This window comes from Aptenodytes patagonicus, chromosome 2 (assembly GCF_965638725.1).
Source record: "Aptenodytes patagonicus chromosome 2, bAptPat1.pri.cur, whole genome shotgun sequence".
In the NCBI taxonomy this organism is placed as follows: Eukaryota; Metazoa; Chordata; class Aves; order Sphenisciformes; family Spheniscidae; genus Aptenodytes; species Aptenodytes patagonicus.
The window spans coordinates 8,156,632-8,179,053 of record NC_134950.1 but is presented as its reverse complement, the minus strand read 5'-3'; the positions used below and the strand labels follow the sequence as shown (position 1 = coordinate 8,179,053).

Sequence of the window (22,422 nt, the reverse complement as noted above, 5' to 3'; positions counted from 1 at the left end):
TTTGATCCATATTTTCTAGATGCTATCAATGCAGAATGAGGCAATGGCTGAAAAATTTGCTACTCCAGGCAACTTCATCATGTTTTTGCTTAATACATCATGAAACCAGAAGTAATAGAGGAAACAGAAGAGACAGTTCAAAAAGAAGAACAGCAGAAGTGAATTCATTTCTTTGAGGTAATCCTTACTACGATGTTCACAGCTGCCCTAGTGGGTCTCAAGTCCCAGAAGTCATTTTCACTCTTCTTCAAGGATCTCCTGCCTTATTCGAGGAAAGAACACACACACAAACAGCAGTTCCTGTGCCCAGGTTTCCCCTAATTGCAACAGGCAGATCTTTCATCAGTAATTCAAGAATCAAGCCATAAAGCCTAAGCAGAGATTCATTTATTCCCACAACTGATTGGTAGTCGCCAGCTATCTGTAGATAGGAAATCACATGCAGCGTGGAAGCCGGTCCTCAGCCGAGCTCCCTGCGGTGAGCATTGCAGCAGTGAGACGCTCCAAATCCACTGGAGATTCACGCATCATTCAAACCTGCTGGGTGCCCAGATCATCTTCACTGAGTTTTGTTCTGCTGCATGTTGGAAATTGCAGCCCCCACTTCTCCCCATGGCAAGTGTCATCTGCCCTTGAAAAAATTTATTTTTTCAATGGAAGCAAGAGTCAAAGTTACATTGAACTCAAAATCCCCATCATGGACACCGGTCTTCCGGAAAGCCCCAGCTGAAGCGTTGTTTTCCCAGTAATGATGCCAGTGTCCTTTGCTGTCTGCTCCAAAACCATACACATTCACCTAGGAAGTAAGAGAGAACTAGTGTTACGGCCTGGAAAGCAATTGGTCTTCATCTGAAATGTTGAAGAAACTCTCTTGATTCTCAGTTTATCTATAGGCAGCAGCACCTGAAGACCTCGGCAGTGTGCCAAGCTATTCTGCTGCATGAGATGATGCAACCACAGAGTAACGACCCAAGGCCTACTCAAGGGACATTATATCCTAAGCTATGCTGAGACCACTACCATACCTGAACTCAGACAGAAAAGGAAATTTCTGTCCATGAATTCTTGTTTAGCAATATGAAAAACACATTCCTGTCCCCTAAGCATGATGTTTGACCCCAGGAGGTCAGTGGCTTGGGATGGAAATCTCCTCTTTAGCTGATTAAGGCCACAAAGAGTGGAAAAATTTTGGTTTTGCTCCTAGTCTTCCAAATGATGACCCATGTGAACCCCCACTTATATGCATAATTACATGACATTTGCAGTCACTTCAGAGGCAGATGGACATGATGTTCTTTGTGTGTATACTCCTATGGCCTTTCCTCTCCCAACGGCTCATTTATCGATGGCTATGCCTGTCTCCTCTGGTGGTAAAAGTCCAAACATCACAGTTGACATTTAAACTGAGAGTGGCGATATGGCTGGGTTTGAATGGGTCATAGCCCACAAAACAAGTGCCCTAACCCATCCACACCTGGACCCACCCAAATATGAGCTCATTTTAAGTTATTTTTGATAATGTCAGAGCCTTGCTCATTGCCTGCTTACCAGAAAACAGGCTCCACCCAAGCCGCCCATCCTATCTGCCTTGACTATGGTACAGTGTCTGCCAGCATCATTGGGAGTATTTCCATCACTTCTCCGAGCAACACAGGCCTAGGTGACAAAAGTTCCCTTTCATCAGCAGACCTGTGTCCAGGCCAAGGATTTTGCCAGCATAGTGATTTTTATTCCCCATGCTGACAAGCCCATTCTTGCAGGATTTTGTAGAGCAGACCTGGCCTTACAGTAACTAGCTAAGTCTCCTGTCACCTAGGAACACCTCACATCACTCAAGTCAGGGATTTTCCTCAAGTAACTGCTGGAGCAGAGGCATTTACCATAACCTACAAACCCACAAGCTTGGGTTTGAAAATAGACCATCTGCATTGCCCAAATTGGCTTATGTAAGAGCTGATCATCAAAGTTCTTCAGGGGATTATGTTTAAGATTTAGATATCTAAATGGAGGTGCCTGAGCATCCATTACAGTCAGTGGCGATTCAGGTAGCACAGTCACTGGAAACCAGGGAGTGATCCTGCTCCCATGATGTCTTACCAGGAGGTTGGTTTGCTGAATCAGCCTCTTGGCTCCACTGATTAGACAGATAAGACCTCAATGCAGTTACCCAAACATAAGTGCCATTTGAGATGTCCTTGGGTACTCAATACATCTACTCAAGGCAGGCAGATATCAAACAAGGCCAAGAGATTCGTACTTTTCTGGTCTGGCAGCTGGAGGCAGAGGGCATGCCCAGGGCAACACCAATGGCTCTAGGTGCCTAAACAGTGAGACAAAATATAATTTGGGCTTCCACTAACAAAATGGGCATGGACATCATCCATATTTAGATGTCTTTTAATGCCAAGTGGAATCTCATTATTTATGTTTAATTATATTGCCCTAGAATGCATCTTAAACCCTACCACTTGCTGACATTAAAAAAATCAGTCACTGTCAGTTGAGCGTATCTGCATGTTACTGAGGACTCTACATCTGTTTGAAGAAGCAAACAGCAGAGAAGATGGAGACAGGGAAATAAAGACTGAGTGAGTGGTCAGGGCATGTTCCTGGCACTTCAGTGTGAAATGTCCTGATTTTTTATCCATATATCCAAACATAGCCAGACCTCATCGCATACGTGGAGTGCAAATATCAAAGACAGAAGGCCTGTGGAGGGGTATCTCCCATGATGCTGGAGCCAGTTTTCATAGACGTATTTCATAAAAGCTGGATTATAAACCAGGATCTAGGTAAAAGTGGAGAGAAAGGCTCATTAGTAAAATACCCTGGGAAAAAAACAACAGTAGCATGTAATCCCTAAAGGACACTGGGGTAGGGGAGTGGGGGAGAAAGGAATATTAGTTATTCCCTGAGGGCGGGTGAAAGGGAAAAATAAACTCCCATAGTTAAGTGCATTCAAGAATATTTCCCATTTGCAATTACATATGAATATTCCTTTCTTGGTCTTGATACCCCACTTGCTTACACTGATGTAAATCCTGGGTGATTCCTACTGAAACCAATGGGTATGAAATGGCACAAGTGAGAAGAAAATTAGGCATTCAGCTCCCTCTGCAGCGTCCTGCTGTAATGCAGGTGAGCTCTGGGGAGTTGGAGGCCTAAGCAAGGCAAGGGTAAGATGCCATGCCAGATTTCATAGAACCATAGAATCATTTAGGTTGGAAAAGACCCTTAAGATCATTGAGTCCATCTGTAATTTGGGTGGGAACGTAGGAGCAACAGCATCTTCTGCACAATATGCCAACCATGTCTTTGTATCTCTATAGGTACAGATCTAAGGAAACCAGGGGTCAGGTATAAACTATCAGGAAGCCTCAGGTTGCATCAGCTGCATTTCTCCTGTTTCCCAAACGTCTTATTTTTCTATGCTTTTTTTTTTTTTCCCCTAAAGACATAAATTGCATTTGGTTACCTCCTGGTGAAATTATGAAGCCATCTAATGGAGAGAGAGCACTTAAGATCAGACCTGAGTGTACAGTAAATCCAAGGACTGGTGGGAGCCCTTGGTTTCACCCCCCTTCCCTGAGTCAGGCAAAGAGAGGCTTTTCCCTCCATGCTGCATTTGTAATTAGAGTGACAGCATTTCAGTGCTATCTGGTTAGCTGCAGGGCTTTTCCTTTTTCAAAGTCAGAGGTTAATTGCTGGTATTGTATCTGTGTGTAATCGCTTCTCACAGGGTGTTTTGCATTTCGAGGGAAGAAATACAAGCTTCACATCTCCCTGCTTGGGAAGCTGCTGCATATGGCCAGCCGCACCCTGGGCTGGTGCTACTCAACTGTGACGTGAGTTTAACAACCTGCCGTAGTGCATCTCACAAGGGTTTTGCAGAGGTTAATGTGTTCCTCATAACAGGTAGGGATGAGTGATAAGTGATTATTTAATACCCCCAGAGGTCCATGGTTTGAAGCACAGGGATATAAACTGATAATGGTTAAAGGTCTCATTTGAAGCCTTTGGCAAAACCTGGCCTCCTGAAAGAAGGACATGTGCATTAATCTGTAATTTTAATGCTCTGGGGCTAACATCATACTTTACCAGCCCTTGAGACATTAGGAGCCTGAGCTTCTCTGAAAATCAGCCTCTCCAAAAGCTGAGAGAATGCAACTTTTATTTTGCTGGAAGGTCTGTGGAAGAGGAAACATCTTTTACCTCTCCCTACATAGCCTGCCTTGGTTATGTCCTCAAACCATGCAGCTACAACAACAAAAGTCTTTGCACGGTGGCGAAAGGTGCGACATAGGAATGACCATCCTGCCCCAGGGGAAATCCTGCCTCCAGCAGTAGGGCATGTCTATTAAACCACAACATACTTGGACAATGAGTCAGTATGCATGGGATGGACTCTCTTCTGACTGCTGTAGGGTGGGCACCAGGTTTGTCCATCTTTCTTCAACCTTCTCAGAGAAGTGGGGTCCCCTGGCCGATTGCCTTCTACACATCCACACTATGGATGGGAGAAGTGGCATGGCACAGATCGTGTCTACATTGCTCAATTCTGTCTCTGTGCAAAACAGGGAATATTCCTTGGTCTGCACTATCCTGCAAACCTTGCTTGAACATTGCCTGTGAGAGTATTAATACACTTGGGACAAAAACAGCATGGACTTGGCCTGAGCCCAGTCTCCAGGCTTGTTTAATTGGGTACACGCAGTTATCACAGCTGTGGGCTAAGAGCCTTCCCCAAGAGTCATTGATACCATCTTGAATTCTCCACTGACTCAGCATTGCTCACCTTTTCTTTTTTGACTTTGATTTTCCGTGGAACTGGAATATATGTGCTGTTAGAAGAAAAAAAAACACCACCAAGATTAGTAAAAGCCCAACATATTAATATTTTCCTGTATTTCCAAAGAAAGAAAGAATATTCTTCATGTACAGGAATATATTCAAATTATTTGAAAGCAATAAATTCAAGAAATTGTTGGAAAATGAGGCTGCAATTAAGTAATACAGCATGAAAAGACCTGAGGTGTCACTGAAGCAAGTTTATAGGAAGCCATTACATTTTTGAATTTTCAAGCTAATTATTGACAGTAGGACACCAAAGATTTAGTTGACAATATCTTGTAAAGTTAATATTATGAGGAGCCCATGACTTTTAATTCTTGGCCCATGACTGTTGCAGTCTTTGCACTTTGATGACGGGAAGGGCTTTCCATTTAATTTCATGGCAGAAAAACCTTTTCCCACCAGGGGGAGACTTTTCCCCTCCTAATACTTGTAGCTACTGCACGATTTTCAGAGTAGGTGGTAGCAAGAGTTCATAATTTCTGTGGTTATGTGCGACTCTGGCACTCCCAGTACACAGCCCCTCACCAGCAAGCTATTCCCCTCCTCCCCAGGGAGATGCTGAAGGCTTCCTGCAGTTCCCAGCATAAAACTTCCAAGTCATACCTTATGACTGGGTCGAAATCACGAGTCATGTCTTGAAAACAAAAAAAAAATCTTTTCTTCCCCATATCTCATGCACAGTGCATGCTGGCATTGTGCTCATCATGAGTGCTGTAAAAAAAAAATCTCCCTGAGTTTGTTTCAAGTGAGAAAATTCTAAACCGGCCTTGTAACTGGACTATATCCCAAAATGTACCCTGCATACTTTTTAGATGGGTTGTGATAAATCACCAAAACCTTCCATTAGTTCAATCTAAATGTTTTTTGCTTGATTTTTGGTAACAACAAGGTTCCTGTGATTAATGTTTTATTTCTTTTTGAACCATGGATCATCAGCACTTTGAAACATTAGTCTAATCTTCCCAAACTGGTGGTGACCCAGCAATGTCCTCATCTCCTCAGGTACTTCTGGGCATCCCTTACGTTAGATCCCTGCTCCAGCCTGCATGCAGTGGAAGATGTGACAGGTGGGTTCCACCCCCCCACCCCCCCCCGCCCCGAGATGTGGCACAAGATGCTAATGGGGAAAGAGACACCCATGCAGACTTCTTAATCTGCCCTCAGCAAATCTGCCCTTGCATCTGCTTCCCACGCCTGACCTTGGTTAGCAAAGTCGGTAGAAGTAGGCTTGGTGATCCCATAGGGATCACATAAAGGGCTGCTTTGCTGGTAAAATCTCCTCATTATTATATAAATAAACAGCCAGTCTTTTCTGAAAAGGTGATGTGGAGGAATCAAGAGGGCCATATTTCATGGACAGCTAGGCAGGTACAGTAGAAGACCAAAGTGAACAGTGTGCAATATTCAAGACAGTATTTGCAGACAGCTCTAATCCAACCAGGATACTACTGCAGCTCTTGTCAGATGATGTTAGTTATTTTAATCATGGGATATTTCGTTTTTTCAGAAGCAACACCCAAGTCCTGCTGTCACTTGGCTGCAGAATTTCATACAGTCAAATGGGACATGTCTGAGAGAATCGTTCAGCTATCGATTCAATCTAATGTTAAGGCCATCTGCAGTTTGGCTTTTCTTTTGAACCATAATACAGGATGCTTATCTTTTTTAACTATGAGTGCACTAAGGTGATTATTTCTTCTCTTCTAAAATACTGAATTTCAGATGGGTTTTATTTTTAGTTGATGCTTTCTCCCCTTTACAAATGTACAATCAACAATTTCTTTATACACTGTATCTGACATTGTGTGTTTAATGCATGCTCATAGGTTTATTCTGCTAGCCTAAAATTATGTTAAATGTATTGTTAAGATTTGTGTGCTTATGATTTTCTGGTTTTATTGCTCCAGCATGTGCCAGCTTATTAATTATGCAATTTCCCTTCTTTGAGTATGGCAAAAATCTTAAAATACTGGTATTTCTTCCATGGGGTTAAATACTCACACGCTAATTTATACCAGATGCTTACCAAGTCCATGTATACAATCTAATTATAAATATATAATATATCCTGTAATTTATTAAGCAAATATGTTTTTCTTTTGATATGCTGTGACTGCCTTGTAGTCAACCAGTTATATCTTCCTGACAGGCTAAGGGCTCACTCAACTTTACCGCTGCAACCCACTTGCTGCCACTTCTGAAGGTAAATACTCGACAAAAAATAATGAACAGCTTTGCAATCTGGGCACAGAGCAGTGACAGTGATGGAAACACAGATGGGTGACAATGGTAGCAACTGGCCCTCTGTGGGCACCTCTTCCTAGTGCAGGCATGGATTTGACAAAGATGCAGCAAGGGGCTTCATTCAAAGGCCACTGAAGGCAGCTGGAAGCTTTCCATTGCTTCTGAGAGGATTTGGATCCAGGCTTAAGGGTGGAGGTTCTCAATCTTTTTTTATCAATACAGCTTCTAAAAGAAAAAAACCTAAGCTTTGCAAAAAAGGTCATATTTTTAAGCCAATTTTCTAAGTGGCTGATTTTTCCGAGATATGAGTGTGTCCTGAAGATGGATTTTTTCAAGACAACTTATGACTGTATATACTAAGTGCTGGTGGCAAAAAAGGTAAAAAGACACTAAACCAGATTTGTTACAAGTTAAGAGAATCTTAATAAGAAGTGAAAAGAATCTAAAATGCATTTGCAAAAAGAGAAAAGAAAAAGAAAAGAAGAAATAAAACTCCATTTGTTGTCCCATCAAAAAGTTTTCCTTAAAAATGAGAAGTGGGTCTTATTCCCAGTCAACAGGGACATATTTTTACAAGTTTTTAATCTTCTGAGACCCTGAAATTGGGAAAAAAGTTGATAAGTTTTGAAATGCTTCTCTCTGGAATAAAGTAATCTGATCTGCTGTTGCTGTCTATGTGTAGCAAGGCGCCACCGAGCAATCCCACCGGGCTGTGGCTTTACATCCAGCAGATAACCTCACACACAGTACCAATGTCACATATTTCATTCTCTGGATTAGGAAAAGCCAGCTTATAGGAAGGGAGAGAATCTGCTAGCAGGCATCCAGAAGAAACACGTTTTGTTCAGATTTCTAATTCCAGTGCTGCCATAAATGGATTAAGCAGGACAACATTTACTTCTGAAAGTACAAAGAAGAAATGGAGAATAAATAACAGTGTGGCACATAATTGCCAGGTAAAACGTTAATTTAAAGCTAAGGCACACAGGTGACACATGAAACAATGGTGTCTCCTTTGCACAGCTCTCGATCACCTTCCACCAGGAAAGACAGAGAGAACTCCTGACCGACCTGTCCAGGGGAGAATTCTGTGGATGGGGGGACTAAGTGTCCCAGTTTGCTTCTGTTCTTACTGCCTTCTGTGAGCAGTCTGCACATTCCTCTCTGCCTCCTTGTCCTCTTCTGCAAATGGCATAATATATGTTGGAGGACCACTTGGCCACCCAAGTGTCTTAGGTGGGATAATCCAGGTGTCTAGGACCACTGCTGAATTAATAACCCGCCAAACACCTGATTCTGCAGAAGGCTTTCTGATGGGTACATTTGGGTACGGGCATGCTGGCTGCACCCACTGTACTCCCAAGGGACTGGAGAGGAGGAAGGATGAGCAGAAGCCCAAAATAAGGCACTGAACCCCAAAGCCCAGGAAGCCACTGCTCAAACTGGCCACCTCCAGCAGCAAAAAATCCCCCTTTCATTTCTCTAAGACGATTGTGTGGGGCTATGAAGAGCTGGATCTGCATCTTCACCTCAAAGACTGCACCATAACATTAAGCTTTTCCTAGAAAGCAAGTGTTCAGGACTGAACCCTGACCTGAGAGCATCTGTAAAGCTCCCCTAGGCCTTAGAAGGGAAATCCCTCAGAAGCAGGAGTTTGCCCAGCGTGGGCTTTTCTGTCCCACAGCAACATGTGGGGGCTCCCACCCCTTCAGCCTGCTCACTCAGGGCTGCCCTTACTCACAAGTTGATGGTGCCTGTGGTGAGAGCGGTGACAACCCAGCGCAGGTCCAGGGTTTTGAAGGGGATCAGGATCATGCTCACGTTTTCTTCCAGCTCTTTGTAGCTCTCAGGGTAAACAAAGTGGTGAGTGGTCTTGCTCCCAACATCTGATTCGTAGCCAGTAGTGGGGGCACGGTTCATTCTGCAGCCCAAAATTAAGAAATGAGAGAGTGAGGAAGTGGGAGAGGAATTAGGTAGGTACAGACATGTGTGATTCTCTCCTAAATCATTTGCTTGAGGCAGCAGGAAAATGCTCCCATGGCTAAGGAGAGTGCTGTATGCAGGGTCTTCAGACAGCCTTGACAGGGTGTAGTGGTCCTCAAGCGGGCTGAAATGGCCATCACCCATAGTGGATAAATTAAAAGTAAATGAAAGCTCAGCTTTAGTGTGGTATTCCTTGGACTGAATGAGAGTTTCTGCCAAGCAAGTGTATCCCTGAGCACATCCCTGGGTTCCCTTTACAGTCAGCAGAGAGCTGGTCAAAAGAGCAGTGAGTCTATGAGGACACATCTCCTTTCATCCTAAAGCTGAAGCCTCCAGTAGGTGAGAAAAATATTGCCCTGAAATCCATTAGCTTGACTTCTTGCAGTTTCATTCCCCCCATCTGTAGGGTCAAGGTAACAAACCATGTTATGTGTGATAAGAAGCAGCAAACATTTCTTATGGTCCTCCCATGAAAAGGCACCAAAGCCACAGTGACAAATCCAGGACCTACTGCTGACACTTCATTTACTCAAACCTTACTTTGTAGTATGTCCCTCAACTTCGATACATCTACCTAGGGTCGCTCCGCCCACACGTGGTGTGCTTTCAGTAACCCTGGGGTCAGTGCATGGAGATCTGCCCAGGGCCCACCAGGGCTCAGTCAAAATGTGTTGGCCAAACAGGGCTACTTTATGTTGGGTGTATCAGTGAACAGGGAACAGAGGGGCTTCTGAACTCAGGACTGCAGAAACACCTCTACGCATGTGTTCCCTCCTGAAAGCAAATCTGGGAGCACATCAGCAATTTCCAATTAGTTCACTGCTAGTAGAGATTTGCGTGTTTCCATGGCGCAGCGTAATGCAGATTAGAGATCCCCAAAGTGGCTCTGACTGACCTTGCATGAATCCATGGTGCCGTGAAACACCATGGAGAAACCCCCAAGCTGGCTCTGAGCAGAATGGGGTTTCGCTGCAGCCCAGTGGAGTATCCTGCAGTGGCATTAGCTCAGCTCCTGGCAGAAGTGAGGGGAGGACAAGGAAGGCTGTAGCTGACAAGATGATGATGAGCATTGTACATTGCCAGACAAAATGTTGCCCTGGTCACTGATAACAGGGGAGGTAAAATATGTTTATCAAGTCTATGCCAGGCAGTGTTATTGCAGTGCTGCCCCCAGGTGAATTAGTTAAGTTTAACTCCCTCAAAGGGAGTTTTTAGCATTGGCAGACTATCCTGCCAGCCTGTGAGGACCTGTTATTGAGTTAGCCTCTTCCCTGCCAGCGACCCGCATTGTTCTGTGTAGAAATACTCAGTAAAGCATGAGATTGACTATGTTTTATCTTGAGATTAGTCAGTCTGAGGTACGAAATATGGAGGTTTCCTTCTGTTAGGACAAAGCCAAGGGTGGCACCTTAGTTATATTACTCACACCATGCCCTCGAGTCTATGTACTTTCACCACCATCTGTGGTGGGGCTGCCTGGGCAGCATGGCAGAAGGCAGCAGTCACACCCAATCTGAGCAGGAAGGACCAAGCAGGAATTTCCTTCTGTCGTGGAAGTAGATAGAAACAAATAAAAGTGGGCTGGAACACAGTGTTTGGAAGGAAAGGTGTCTGCTCAGACTCCCTGGCTTTTCCCCGCACTTGGCTGTATTGACAGAGCATGTGCAAGTGAATATCAGGTCACCAGAGACTTTGTTTGCTGGATTAACACACAGAGGAGTCACCTTCTCTGCACAAGTTTCCACAGTGAATCCTAAAAACTTGTGCCATCTCTTCAAATCTGGCTTGAGATCCCTAAAATAGAAATCAGAGCCTGGAAGGTTCAATTTCAAATCATTGAGAGTTTCTCCCTTGCCAGGGATGCACGGCTATGGGAAAGGTTAGGCCTCAGAGCAGAAACCCGCATCGGAGTGTGTTACTCTAGTTACTACTCAAAAAAGTTGCCTTTGAGTCTAGCAAAGCCTTTTCTGCATGAATGTGGAAACGTAGGCCAGGCAAGATAAGAAAGTCCACACAGGAACGGGGCTGTCTCCATAGCGAGGGACACGGAGTTAAGCATAAATGCACCTCAGCTGCCTCACATTTACAACCCGCAGGATTAATGTTGAGGGCTCTTCACTTCCTTTTGTGGATCTGAAGACCAGGTTGGCTGCCTCTGCCTTTGGGAAGGTACTTTTGGCAGAGGGCAAGGCATGCAGCTGAAGGAAGCCACTCCTGAAACGATTTATCATGAACATTTAGACGTCATCGAAAGACTCTACAGTGTGTCCAAGCCACACTGGAAGCCAAGTGGCCTAAGGTGGTTTAAGAGTTCAAATAGTGCTCATCTTCTGCTGATTCACTCTTCACTTCAGTGCACAGCTTCCTGCTAAAGGTTATGTTGTTTCTGAGAGTATAGTCCCACATGTTGTATTTTCAATAGCAATCCCTCCCTTCCAGGGCCTGCGTTGCTCCCCAAATTGTGCTGTACTGGCAGCTGCGGTGTGAAAGCTGGACAACGCATTGGAGATGAACTTAGTCAGCCCAGATATCTTGGCTGCCCTGTGGGTGATTAGCTCTGCTTACCTAGTTCCCGCTTGCGTTTCAGTGGGATAAATAGCCAACCTTCATTGCCTCGAAAGGAAGAGGCAATGTGACCCTTTACAAAGTAGCTGTGGCCAACCAGTTGTCTCCTGTCCATTGCAAAGTGACTTTGGCTTTCCCACCCCACCACTGCTTAAGAATGAACCAGTGCAAGAAAGTCAAATCTGATACAGCCAATTAAGTGTGTAAAAGATGACTTGTGAGTACTAGCTGCAGAAATAACTTTTACTCAAAACTGCAGGTTTTTTCAGCTATGCTTTTTAACACAGGCAATTATGGATAGTGCAGAACAAGCTACAGTATCAACACCTATTCATGTGTTTTTCCAAACTAAACCATGAGGTCATATCTCCAACACACATAGTTTACATCCCTGGCACTTAGATTTGACCGAAGTACCAGATTTCACTAGATAGCTCCTGAAATCTTGTTTGCTCACTTGTCCCCCAAAATACCAGTGAATCTTAAACAACAGAGACATCTGGAGCCAAGGTGGTGCCTACTCACCTGAGCACAAAGTCATGGGAGTCAATATCTTGGCCATACCGAGACTGCAGAAGGTTCCCAGAGTTGCCCACGACGGCGCACCGTCTGCATGTGTAAGTGCCTCGCTCCTGCAGTGGATCCCCATCTCCGGGAATGATCCCAAACAATTCATTGAGAGTAGCATTAATATTCTTCGGAGTTTTCTCTCCTTGCAATTTCTGTTAGGGAGAAAAATGACTCCAGGTTACCAATATAGCTAGCTTTTCTGTGAGCAAGACATAGCTTCAAATGTCTTCTCAAAGACCCTTCCTGAATCTACCTGCAGACACTGTCTTCTGCAGTATCCGTTACAAGGCTTCGAGTTGGGAGCAGAAGTGTGAAAAAAAAAGTGGAAAATCCCTTCCCATTAACTTTTTTAACTTGGCTCTCCTTTTCCCTTCCTTTTCCTCGGATTCCCTCACCTCCTCAGTCTATATCTAGCCATGGTGGAACAGATCATGCATTTTCCCCACGGCTGGCCTTAGCAGAGTAAGTGTTCTTCTGGTGTCTATAAGTCTAATCCCACCTTGGGCCAGATATCTTCTGTTAGGACCTGTATAAGATTTCTTTTACCCCTCCTAGGAAGGACAGAAGAGTCTCAGGGAACCTGATGGAGCACAGAAGTGGCTGACACCCCTTGCACAACTTTTGGCATATGCCAGAAGTGGGGGTGGGAGGTCTTATTGCTGCTGTTCTGGACTGTGGAGGAACCATCTGCCAGTGCAATAGAAAACCACAGTAAAGTAGAGTTAGCCCTGAGGGTTGGAGACATAAAATCATCTAAAAAATTCTCCAGGATGAAGAAAACCACCCGGACCTTGGTCATTGTGTCTGTTGCCATGGAGGGAAACTCTTTTGTAGCAGCTCTGTGGTGCATGGTGGAAACAATGGCTGGATCAGGAAGGTACAGACAAGGTACAGGGCAGGTGATGGACAGACACTCCCTTTTTGGGGCTCTGCTCTCTGAGGGCTACTAAAGGGGTTGGGAGTGCTGGCAGGCTCACAAAAAGCATTGCCCACCCTCACGGTGCCGCTTGCTTGCAAGTTCACAATGGGAGAACGGTTCCTCACACAAAATGTGCCCTCACAAAAAGACTCTGCCCTTGCTCTGGCAGCCCAGGGCAAGGAGAGACAGGGAGGGAGGGAGGAGAAACACCTTTTCCCACGACTCCCAGCAATGGCCTGGGGTAATTTGGCTTTAGTTTCCAATGCATTTCCCTCGACTGCACCAGGAACTGTTAATCTGTCCTGCTATCTCTCTCTCTTACCCACAAACACAAACAGATGTATCACTGTAATTTTTGTTTAAATTTCATGCTTTCTCTTTGCAGACCTATGTAAAGCAACCTTATTTGCACTGAATTGAACAACAGGTCTGTGGAGCTCAGAGCTACAAGACAACATTGGGGCCAAGAACTTGAAACAAAGAAGACAAAGAAATATTGCATACTTAGACTTAAACTTCCTGCTAATCCTTGCTAGCCTATATACTCATATATGGACTGCACAAGGTGATTAGGATGCAAGGTAATTAGGATGCCCAGGCAAGCACTGTCATTATTAACATGTATGTCACTCTTCAGTGGATGGCTCAATTATTTAAGTGAAAAAGGTTATCTTCTAAATTTGTGTGTGATGCTACAAACACATGTTCACATATCTGAACTCTTGTGTATTCTTTATGAATCCAATCTAACCTGTTTTTACTCTGAATATATGAAAAACACTTAATGTTAGAAAGCCTGCAGCCTTCAAAATAAATGGAGGCTTCATAGATGTCTTAGAGTGTAGTATCAGGTGTATAATGTAGAAAAATCCAACCTTTTTTTAAAAAGGAACTTACTTTGACTTTTTTGAACACATATGTGCATACACCCATATATACTCTCTCTCTGTAAAGGTGAACTGGCATTAACTGTCTTTAAGAAATGAAAGGGAAAACCACCAAACATGCACCAAAGCATTTTTAAGAACATAGTTATTCTGGGAAAAAAAACCCAAAACCTATTCTTGAACTGATTTTGCCTGAGCAAATTCAGATGAGGAAGGTAATTTTCAGAAAATTCTAAGTACCTGAGCCCCCTTTTTAAGTTAAATTGCCTTTTCAGCCAGAATGATAGCATCAGTAAAGGAAAGGACCTGGAGTATTGACTTGTGTTTGATGCATTAAAATGATAAGAAACATCATGGATAGGCAACCTCCATTTACACAGAACAGGGATCTGCCTTTTCTTTCTGTTATGCTGCTATCGGTCTAGAGTAACTCTATAGCAACCAAGTTAAAACATGGGCACCAACACCAGCCAGAAAGCAGGACACCATTGCCCTACGATCCCTCGGTTGTACACAATTTCCACAGCAGATTATTACTTACATTAGAGATTCCCTCGATGTTAAATATGATGATGACCTTATTGCACTGGGTGTTGAACATCGATACGATAAGACATCCATCCTTAACTCATTAAAAGTGCTCTGTTTTAATTTCCTCAGTGATTATCTGATTGGACTACACTTTTCAGGCCTAATCTTCAGTCAGCACTGGTTAGTCTTTGACATTTCAGCAAGACAGAGCAGAGCAGGCAATGAAGCTGGTTAACTCCAAGGCAGATAGTTTTTAAAAGTTCAGACTTAATGTGCAGCCAGTTCCTTATTGCACAATGTTTACTTGACTTCTTGAAAAAGACCATTTTAATAGCATTACAATTACAAACCAATTATAGTTCACTTTCCCACACCAAATTCTTGTCCTTTTTTTTGAGTAATGTTGTCTTTTTTTTTTTAACAGGCTCCCATCAGTCTGGCCTTTCCCATAAATCAACAAAAGCACTGGGTTAAAGTCTGTCCATACTGTGCAAGGCAGAGCCATGTCAGTGCCATGTGGCTCTGCTGGGACAGCATCCTGCCTCCAAGTGCTGTAGATGTGTGCCAGCGATATGTGTATGGATGTAGCTGCTAGAAGTGGAGTTAATAAACTGAAATACCTGACCCCTGTGTCCTAAGTGAAGCGGCTGCTTTTCTTAGAAGTCTGTGCAAGCAACAGCTGTGTCTAATGATGCAACTTAACCTCTTGCCCAAGTCCAAAATGCATCTTAACCCACCTTGTGTCCACATATAAAATATCACTAGGTCACTTAACACTCCAGCTCCCCTCCACAAAATATTTGTCTGGCACTTGAGAGTCAACTCTTCACCTTAGGTTGTTAAAAACTATAATTGGAAGTCCAGATTGAGAAGTTTCGTAATCATCTTCACAGGGAAGACAAACTACCCTGTCCTCCCAGCCTTAGAAACTCCCCACTTCATATACAGAAGTTTACTAGCTGGTTTTGCATCTTCTTATTTAAAAAAAGCAAGGGGGGGGGGGGGGGAATGCAAGAAGAAAGAACCCTCAAAGTACTTCCTTTCTTTACCCATGAATGGCTTTCTGAGGAAGAGCTTGTTACTCCTTCTCGCACCATGGTGTGTACACCTCCATCAAGGATGACAAGGGACTTTGCTGCTTTTATAAACTTCTTGGAAGGCTTCCCTGGGCTCTCCGGTACCATCACACCACCAGTGATTGCCAAGAAGCAATACCCAAAACTCAGCTAAGGGGATGCAAGGGGAGGATGTGAATTCAGGCAAGGCTGCTCAGAGCTAATAGCCTGGAGTGGTGAGGACACGGCTACAGTCAGGAGGGCCTCAGAGGAAAGCTCTCCTGGTGCCTGTGCATCCTACATCCATGGACAAGTTTGACAGCGTATTAAATACACCTTCAAAATCCCACCTTATTAGCAAGTAGAAAATATCCTGCTTAACCTGTAATCACTGGTGTGATGTGGATGCAGATGGAGCATGGATCAAGACACAACCCTCATGGTGGACAGGCAAGTATATGTGTGGGTCTGGCAGCAGCCAGCACTGCTGAGGCAGCCCTCCTGCAAGCACGTGGCCAGGCAGCCTGGGGAAGCTGGTGTAGCAATACTTTTGTGGGTTTTGTGTCTTTTCTATATTTTTTAACTGTTTTTAAAAGACAAAGAGGGACTAAAGCCCCATGAGAATCTCTTTTGCACAGCTACTAATTGCCTTGCTGCAGCAGTTCGGAGGCATTAATACTCATGCAGCGCTCCCCAGCTATAAGACGTTGTACAAAGATTAATCCTAGCAACAGCCTGGTGGGGCAAATCCAGGTAATCTCCATTTTGCAGATTGAAGGAGAGGTTAAAAGGAAACCATCAATTTAAAAATGCCTCCTTGGTCTGGAAAATATGGCATTATTATTGTTATATTTAATGCCCTGCAATTACTATGCATCAAAGAGATTAAGGGGAAGAATATAGGGGCTTTCAAGAGTTCGGGCTTTGTTTAATGATTTGTGTCTGTCAAAAAAGATGCATTATCAAATATGAATGTAATGTGCATATATTATGTAAATAACACACAATAATATGTGTATGTTAAATTGTATGATTTCTGACTTCCATGGCTGGTGCAGGTCACCTCCATGCTGCTCTAAGGAGCAAAGACCCCGCTTCCACTAGCTCTCTGTGCCCTCGTTTCTGGCTGCAGGATGCTTGCAGCTTGGCAGAGTGCATCGCAGTGCTCGGAGGGACCCATGAGCTTGGACCACCTTCAGATCCATCTGTCCTCGCCGTAGGAGACCCTGGAGCTGCAGCCCAGCTGGATGTACGCGGGGGCTGCCAGCGGGGATAAGGTCAGGGTCAGGTTCTTTCTCCCAGTATGTCCAAGGCTGGTCTAAATGTCATGCTTGCACCCAAGCAGTACGACACCAGCTGGGACTGGGCACGTAGCAGGCACTGGGACTAAAGCCTGGGGCCTGGGCTGGATTTGGTATCACCTTCTGCTGTGAACACGCTACCTTCAGAGCGCTGAGCCCTTCGTATTGCTTTCAAAGTATCACAGACAGTGTCCCAGTTTTAAAGAAGACTTCTGGTGATCAAAGTATTTGGGCAAATTTTCTACAAAGAGCATTCAAAATGCATGGCTCAGGTGCCAACTAGCTCTGCTGCTGTCTTAAAAATAAGTGCAGCTTCCACGACTTCCCCAGCGCATGTGTTGGGGATGCCCTTTTGTTCGCCGTCTGGTTCGCAAATCTTTAAGCCATATATTACATTTATTCCTACAAACATAAGGACTAAAAGCTAACATTTTCTTTTAGATACGCTAATCACATGGCCCCAAGAGCTGAGCTTTCTTCCAAAAAAAAAAAAGAAAGCAAAACCCTCAAATATCATAAGACTCGAGATAAAAATTGTTATAACGTGGTAGTTCATGAACAATGTGCTACAGATAAGATTGCCAGGGAACTCTAAGCCTGATTTTACTTATCACAGCTTTAATCCATCAATCTCAACAGGGTTATTTTGGATTTAGAACAGCAGGTTCTGCTCTCATACTTTTTATACTTTCTGACCACCAAAAACAATGCCAAAAAACCTGAAAATAAAACAAGAAAACTATAAATAAATGCTATGCTGTATTATAGCATATAATTCTTGCCCTGTTTCCCTATAAACAGGTTACTAAATTTAGTGGAAATGTCCACAGCATTTGTGTCATGGAACAAGAATGAAAAACTTGCAGGTGAACCAGCTCAGGGAGGTGGGAAAGAAAATACAAACAGAAAGAAATGCATCACGTAACATAAAGTGACAACTTCCAAAACACTGAGACTCTCACAGTCCCTGAGTGTAAGATGAGGGAAGGCAGAAGGACAGACAGACAGAGACACAGAAGCAAGGAAGGAAGGAAGGAAGGAAGGAAGGAAGGAAGGAAGGAAGGAATTTCTAACAAGCTGGTTACAGTCCGGGGTATTATTAATGCCAGATCATCTCCAAGAGGAGGACTCCAATTCAAATTTAAGTCACAAAAAGCCCAGAGCAGCCACAGGAGTGTACCCAGGAGGAGAATTTGGGCCATTATTTGTTACCCAGCTAAAGTAATCATGGCAGAGTTTATCAGCTGGGTAGATTTTAGCAAATGAAAAGCAAGTAACAGCCCTGACAACAGCCCCCTTGTTTCCGTGAACACAAAATGTACCTGTTTCTACAGCCAGGTACCTTTTCAGGTGTCTTCTCCAGAAGCAGCCCTGCCCCGTACAGCAGGACAAGCCGCTCTAGGGACAGTGGCACTGCCCTTCTCTTCCCTGCTCCTTCCCACCCACACAGGCGGTACCGCTAACTCCAGTATGGGCAACCCAATTTTGTTCACAGCAGCCAGGAATATTTCCTTCCAAAAGGCCACATCCTACCACGCTGGAAGAGCTTAAACAATATAGTCTCCAAATAAACCATGAAGCAGCCTGGCAGCCATGTGAAGAGCTGTAAGCAAGTGAAACCACCTCATCCTTTGGCCCCAATCTCAAATACTGGTCATTAGGCTCTGAAATCAGTCCTCGCTTTCCTAGAAGTGGAGGGATACTAATGCTACAGGGCTATTTGGATGAATAATCCTTATTCACATATACAGCAACAGGGTTAATGGGAAGGGAGGGCAGACTGAGCTTGGTAGACAGACAGCTTTCCGGCAAGGGCTTTGCCTGTGTTTAGTCTGAACACATCACATGGGTCTCCCCGTGACAGGAAAGTCACAGCCTTACAATAAATAGCTCCAGTGCAGTCACCGTTGTCTCAGTTGCAGCATAATGAAACCACCACGCTGTCTGAAGTCAGTTCCTGAGAGCGAACACACACTCATTTTTCCCCTGAAATGAAGTTTAAGCAATCTCAGGTCTCCTCATGCCCCATCTTTTAAGTGCATATATAGTAAAAAGTTACAAATTATTGAGTTGGCAAAGTAAGCAACAGTAAAACATGGCTATGAGCAATGTTTTCTTTAAGGCTGGTAGAAATCTCAGAAGCACTTTGAAGACGAGCCTAAAAATGAACAGCAAAAAGGGAGTGCAGTCAGGATGCACCTGGGAATTACTTACTGTAGAAATGACACTGCCTGTCTTGAAAAGGCTTAACCAAAGAAACATGTATATAGGAAATAGGTTGCAATGAGGACTTGAGGCCCCATCATGCTTGGGTTTACCCAGAGGCATCTTTCAGAGGAGTCAGGGCACCTTCTCCATCTGCTATAGATTAGCGTAAGTATTTTCAGTAAGCAACTGATTTCCAATAAACAATGCAGTTTTGGAGGACACCAAAATATTTCACATGTTCTAGTTGAAGATAAGTTCTTGCTGAAAAAAAAATATGGTGGAAAATTGTAGAAATCTTAGAAGATTTATTTTTACCATCTAAGAAAAAACTGCTTTGATTTTGTGTTCTAAAGTGGTGTATTCCCTTTGAACTTGACCTGAATTCAAAAAATGAATGAAAACACTAAAAATAGGGTTAGACAGCCCTGAAAATTAATGGACAGCTTTTATTTGGGCTGGGGGGGCGGACAGAAAAAAAAGACTTTTGGCTGTTCTGAAAGTCACTATTTTTTAATTTAGCTGAAAAAGAAACAACCCTCCCCCCAAAAAATCTGTTTGAGGTTGAGCTAAAGTGAGATATTTGTGCTCTTTTTTTTTTTTTTTCAGTTTCACTACAAGAAGGAAAATCAGAAATTCAGGCTTCTGTACTGAAAGTCCCAAGCTTTTTCTTCCTTTTTATTTTTTTTTTTTTCCCAGAGAATGCATTGAAACCTCATGTTTAAATCAGAGTGGGGTTTGAGTGCAGAAAGCAGCGCGGCTTTGCTCGGGGGCGATGCACAAGCCCTGGGGGGCAGAGCCCCCTTAGCAGAGGCACCCTGCCCACCCAGCCATGTCTCACAGGACTCCTCCTCAGCCTGGGTGCTGCACTCCTGCAGCACCCACACCGATGCCAGGATTTAGGATTGATCATCCCACCCTCTCCTCGGCACCTCTTCGAGGTGCTGAGTGCTCCCAGTTTCTGTGTTCAAAGGCAATTGGGAGGCACTTCACAAGCAGCCTCAAAACTCATGGTGTCCATGAACAACCTCATCCTCTCATCTACTGAGCTCGATTTGGGCTATCCCCCCTCTTCTGAAAACTGCCAGTTGTTAGATCAGCTCAGCTCCCTCCCTCACCCCAGGCCAAGGGGAACTAGGACCTGAACTTGCGGTCTTCCCTTCTCATGTCTCTAGCAAAGCCCAGCTTGGAAATGTGGGCACCAGAAGGAAAAGTGTCTGGGGGCTGCAAGAAAAAACGTAAGCAATGGGAAATCTGAGTCATGGCCAAGGGGCAGGTGAAAGGATGCAACGCCTGGAATATGTGAGACTCATAGCAAAAAGGAAGGTTTCATCATAAAATGAGGATATCATTTATGCAACAGTTAAAGACATCGGAGTTCAGTGGCTTCTCTTTTTCACCAGTAAATGCAACAGTCAGCAGAGCGAGAAGTGATAAATCAGCCTCATTCCCACAGCACTTGACACCGCCTCTGAAACCTGAATGCCCCCACTGCAAAAGTGGGCGCCTGCTGGAGGGGTCTCCCCAGGGCACCAGGGAAGGGCTGAAAGCCCCAAATTCAACATCAAGGGTTGTGCTCACTGCAGGACACCAAGATGCAGGCGGTCGTGTGTTCAAAAAGGCACAGGGAGACTGTTTTTTCTGAAGAGGGGGAAAGCAACTCATAATGAAACTGCAATTTGACTGGGGCGCTGCAGCCAGAACCTGCGCTTTGGCAGCTCAGCAGTGCAGGCCATGAGCAATTCATATAATCAATGTCTTGTTTCAAGAGAACATAAAAGGGGCTTTAATTAGGCAAAACATCAGGATACACCTTCTTCCCTTCTGTGCTTTTCGAACAAGGTATCGCTAGCTTTCATGATGCTTGGATCGGGCTCTTTGGACTACCCTACTCAGAGGATATGCAGAGGCTGCTCCTTCCCAGCGACCCACGGCTGCCCATGCACTTTACAGACCTGTTTTACATCACCGGCCACAACAGCAACTGTTCTCATACATGTGGAATTAGTCATTTTCTGTTTAATCCTGCTAATTATTTACATGTCTTACGGTAGGGAGAGCCCCAGGGGAATTATATACTTCACAATGAGTTTTCATTGCTACCTTGATGGATGGCAAAAGCCCTTTTTACCATCTGAAGCGAAACAAGCCAGCTTACAAAGTCTAGTCTTTCAAAGAGTAGGGAGAAAAAAGGCAATATTGACATTTGCAAATTCTGGATTTGCCACCTAACTCTGCCAGGGACTTTTCTAGCTTGGAGCAAGTGAATGTGTGCTCCGAGTGCCTGTGAGCTAAACAGCAGCACAAACGCCCACTTTCTTCCACCTCTGCCTGCCTTGTCAGCTGAGACGGCAAATGCTTTTGGCAGGAACCATCTCTCGCTATCTGCTCGGCATCGCTCGAATCCTGACACCGCAACCATCACACGAATGCCGCGCTGTATCCACACCTCCCACTTACCAGCCACCACCTGTAGCTGTCTTCGGGGATCAAGGCATTTTTTGAGGTCAGGAAAGGTTGCATAGTTGAATTAAATCTCTGATCAAACCAGAGGGAATGTCCCAGCTCAGAAATGCACGTGTGACAGCTGCATGGTCTCCTGGGGTACTTGAAGAGTTTTTGGACTTGCTCTGAAAACTGCATGATGAGATGTCTCAGATCCCAGGTGGTCATGGTCACCTGGTGCGTGTAGTTCAGCAGAAATGATGTTACTGTGATGAGCAAAAAGGCGAAGGTAAACACTTTCACATTCTTCCTCCTTACGACGACCATCTTTCACGCTCGGGTTCTGCAGTTGCCGCTGATGAAGTAGGATGTAGGGTCCAATGTAAGGCAAAAATGAAAGGGCACTGCAGGAGGCGCCTGCCAGTTACCACCCCGGGCTTAGGCTGAACATATCACCTCCCCTACCTCCATCCATAAGGGAAGAAGCTTCGTTTCCCTCAAATGGGCTTAAAAAAGGCAAAGCTGGGTATTTCCTTTCACCTTCTCACAGTGCTTCCAAGTCTCTTCCACCTCTCTGTGACCTGCTTCTAACCTCTCCCACCAACAGTTCAATGAAGACAGACCTTTGCCCTTCCACGTACCAGAAGATTTAGAAAGGAGCAATATCAGCATTAAAATTCAGGTTTTCTGTGTGGGAGCAAGCCATAAATTAAAGCAAGCAAATTGTAGAAAGAAGAAGGTGGTTATTTTTTTTTCTTGGAAGTTAGTTCACAAAGGATCAGATCATCCGGGGATGTACGTTCCAGCAGAGAGACATGCTTTGATGTCCATTTAAGCCATGGAGAGCAGTTTGCAGCCTGGAG

The 22,422-nt window shown here is 44.3% G+C and overlaps 1 protein-coding gene across 3 annotated transcripts in view; it reads right to left on the bottom strand.

The window, feature by feature from the left end:
• Positions 1 to 369: 369 nt before the first annotated feature.
• The window catches only part of ST3GAL1 (ST3 beta-galactoside alpha-2,3-sialyltransferase 1), a 79,988-nt gene continuing 57,935 nt past the window's right edge, over positions 370 to 22,422 (bottom strand). For all 3 annotated transcript variants that reach the window (XM_076329057.1, XM_076329058.1, XM_076329059.1), the window contains 6 exons: positions 21,575 to 22,416; positions 12,172 to 12,368; positions 8,840 to 9,019; positions 4,796 to 4,841; positions 2,669 to 2,788; positions 370 to 796 (listed from right to left, as the gene is read on the bottom strand). In XM_076329057.1, coding sequence (XP_076185172.1) covers positions 623 to 796; positions 2,669 to 2,788; positions 4,796 to 4,841; positions 8,840 to 9,019; positions 12,172 to 12,368; positions 21,575 to 21,886 — 1,029 coding nt within the window. In that variant the 5' untranslated portion in view covers positions 21,887 to 22,416 and the 3' untranslated portion in view covers positions 370 to 622. The remainder of the gene's footprint in view (positions 797 to 2,668; positions 2,789 to 4,795; positions 4,842 to 8,839; positions 9,020 to 12,171; positions 12,369 to 21,574; positions 22,417 to 22,422) is intronic.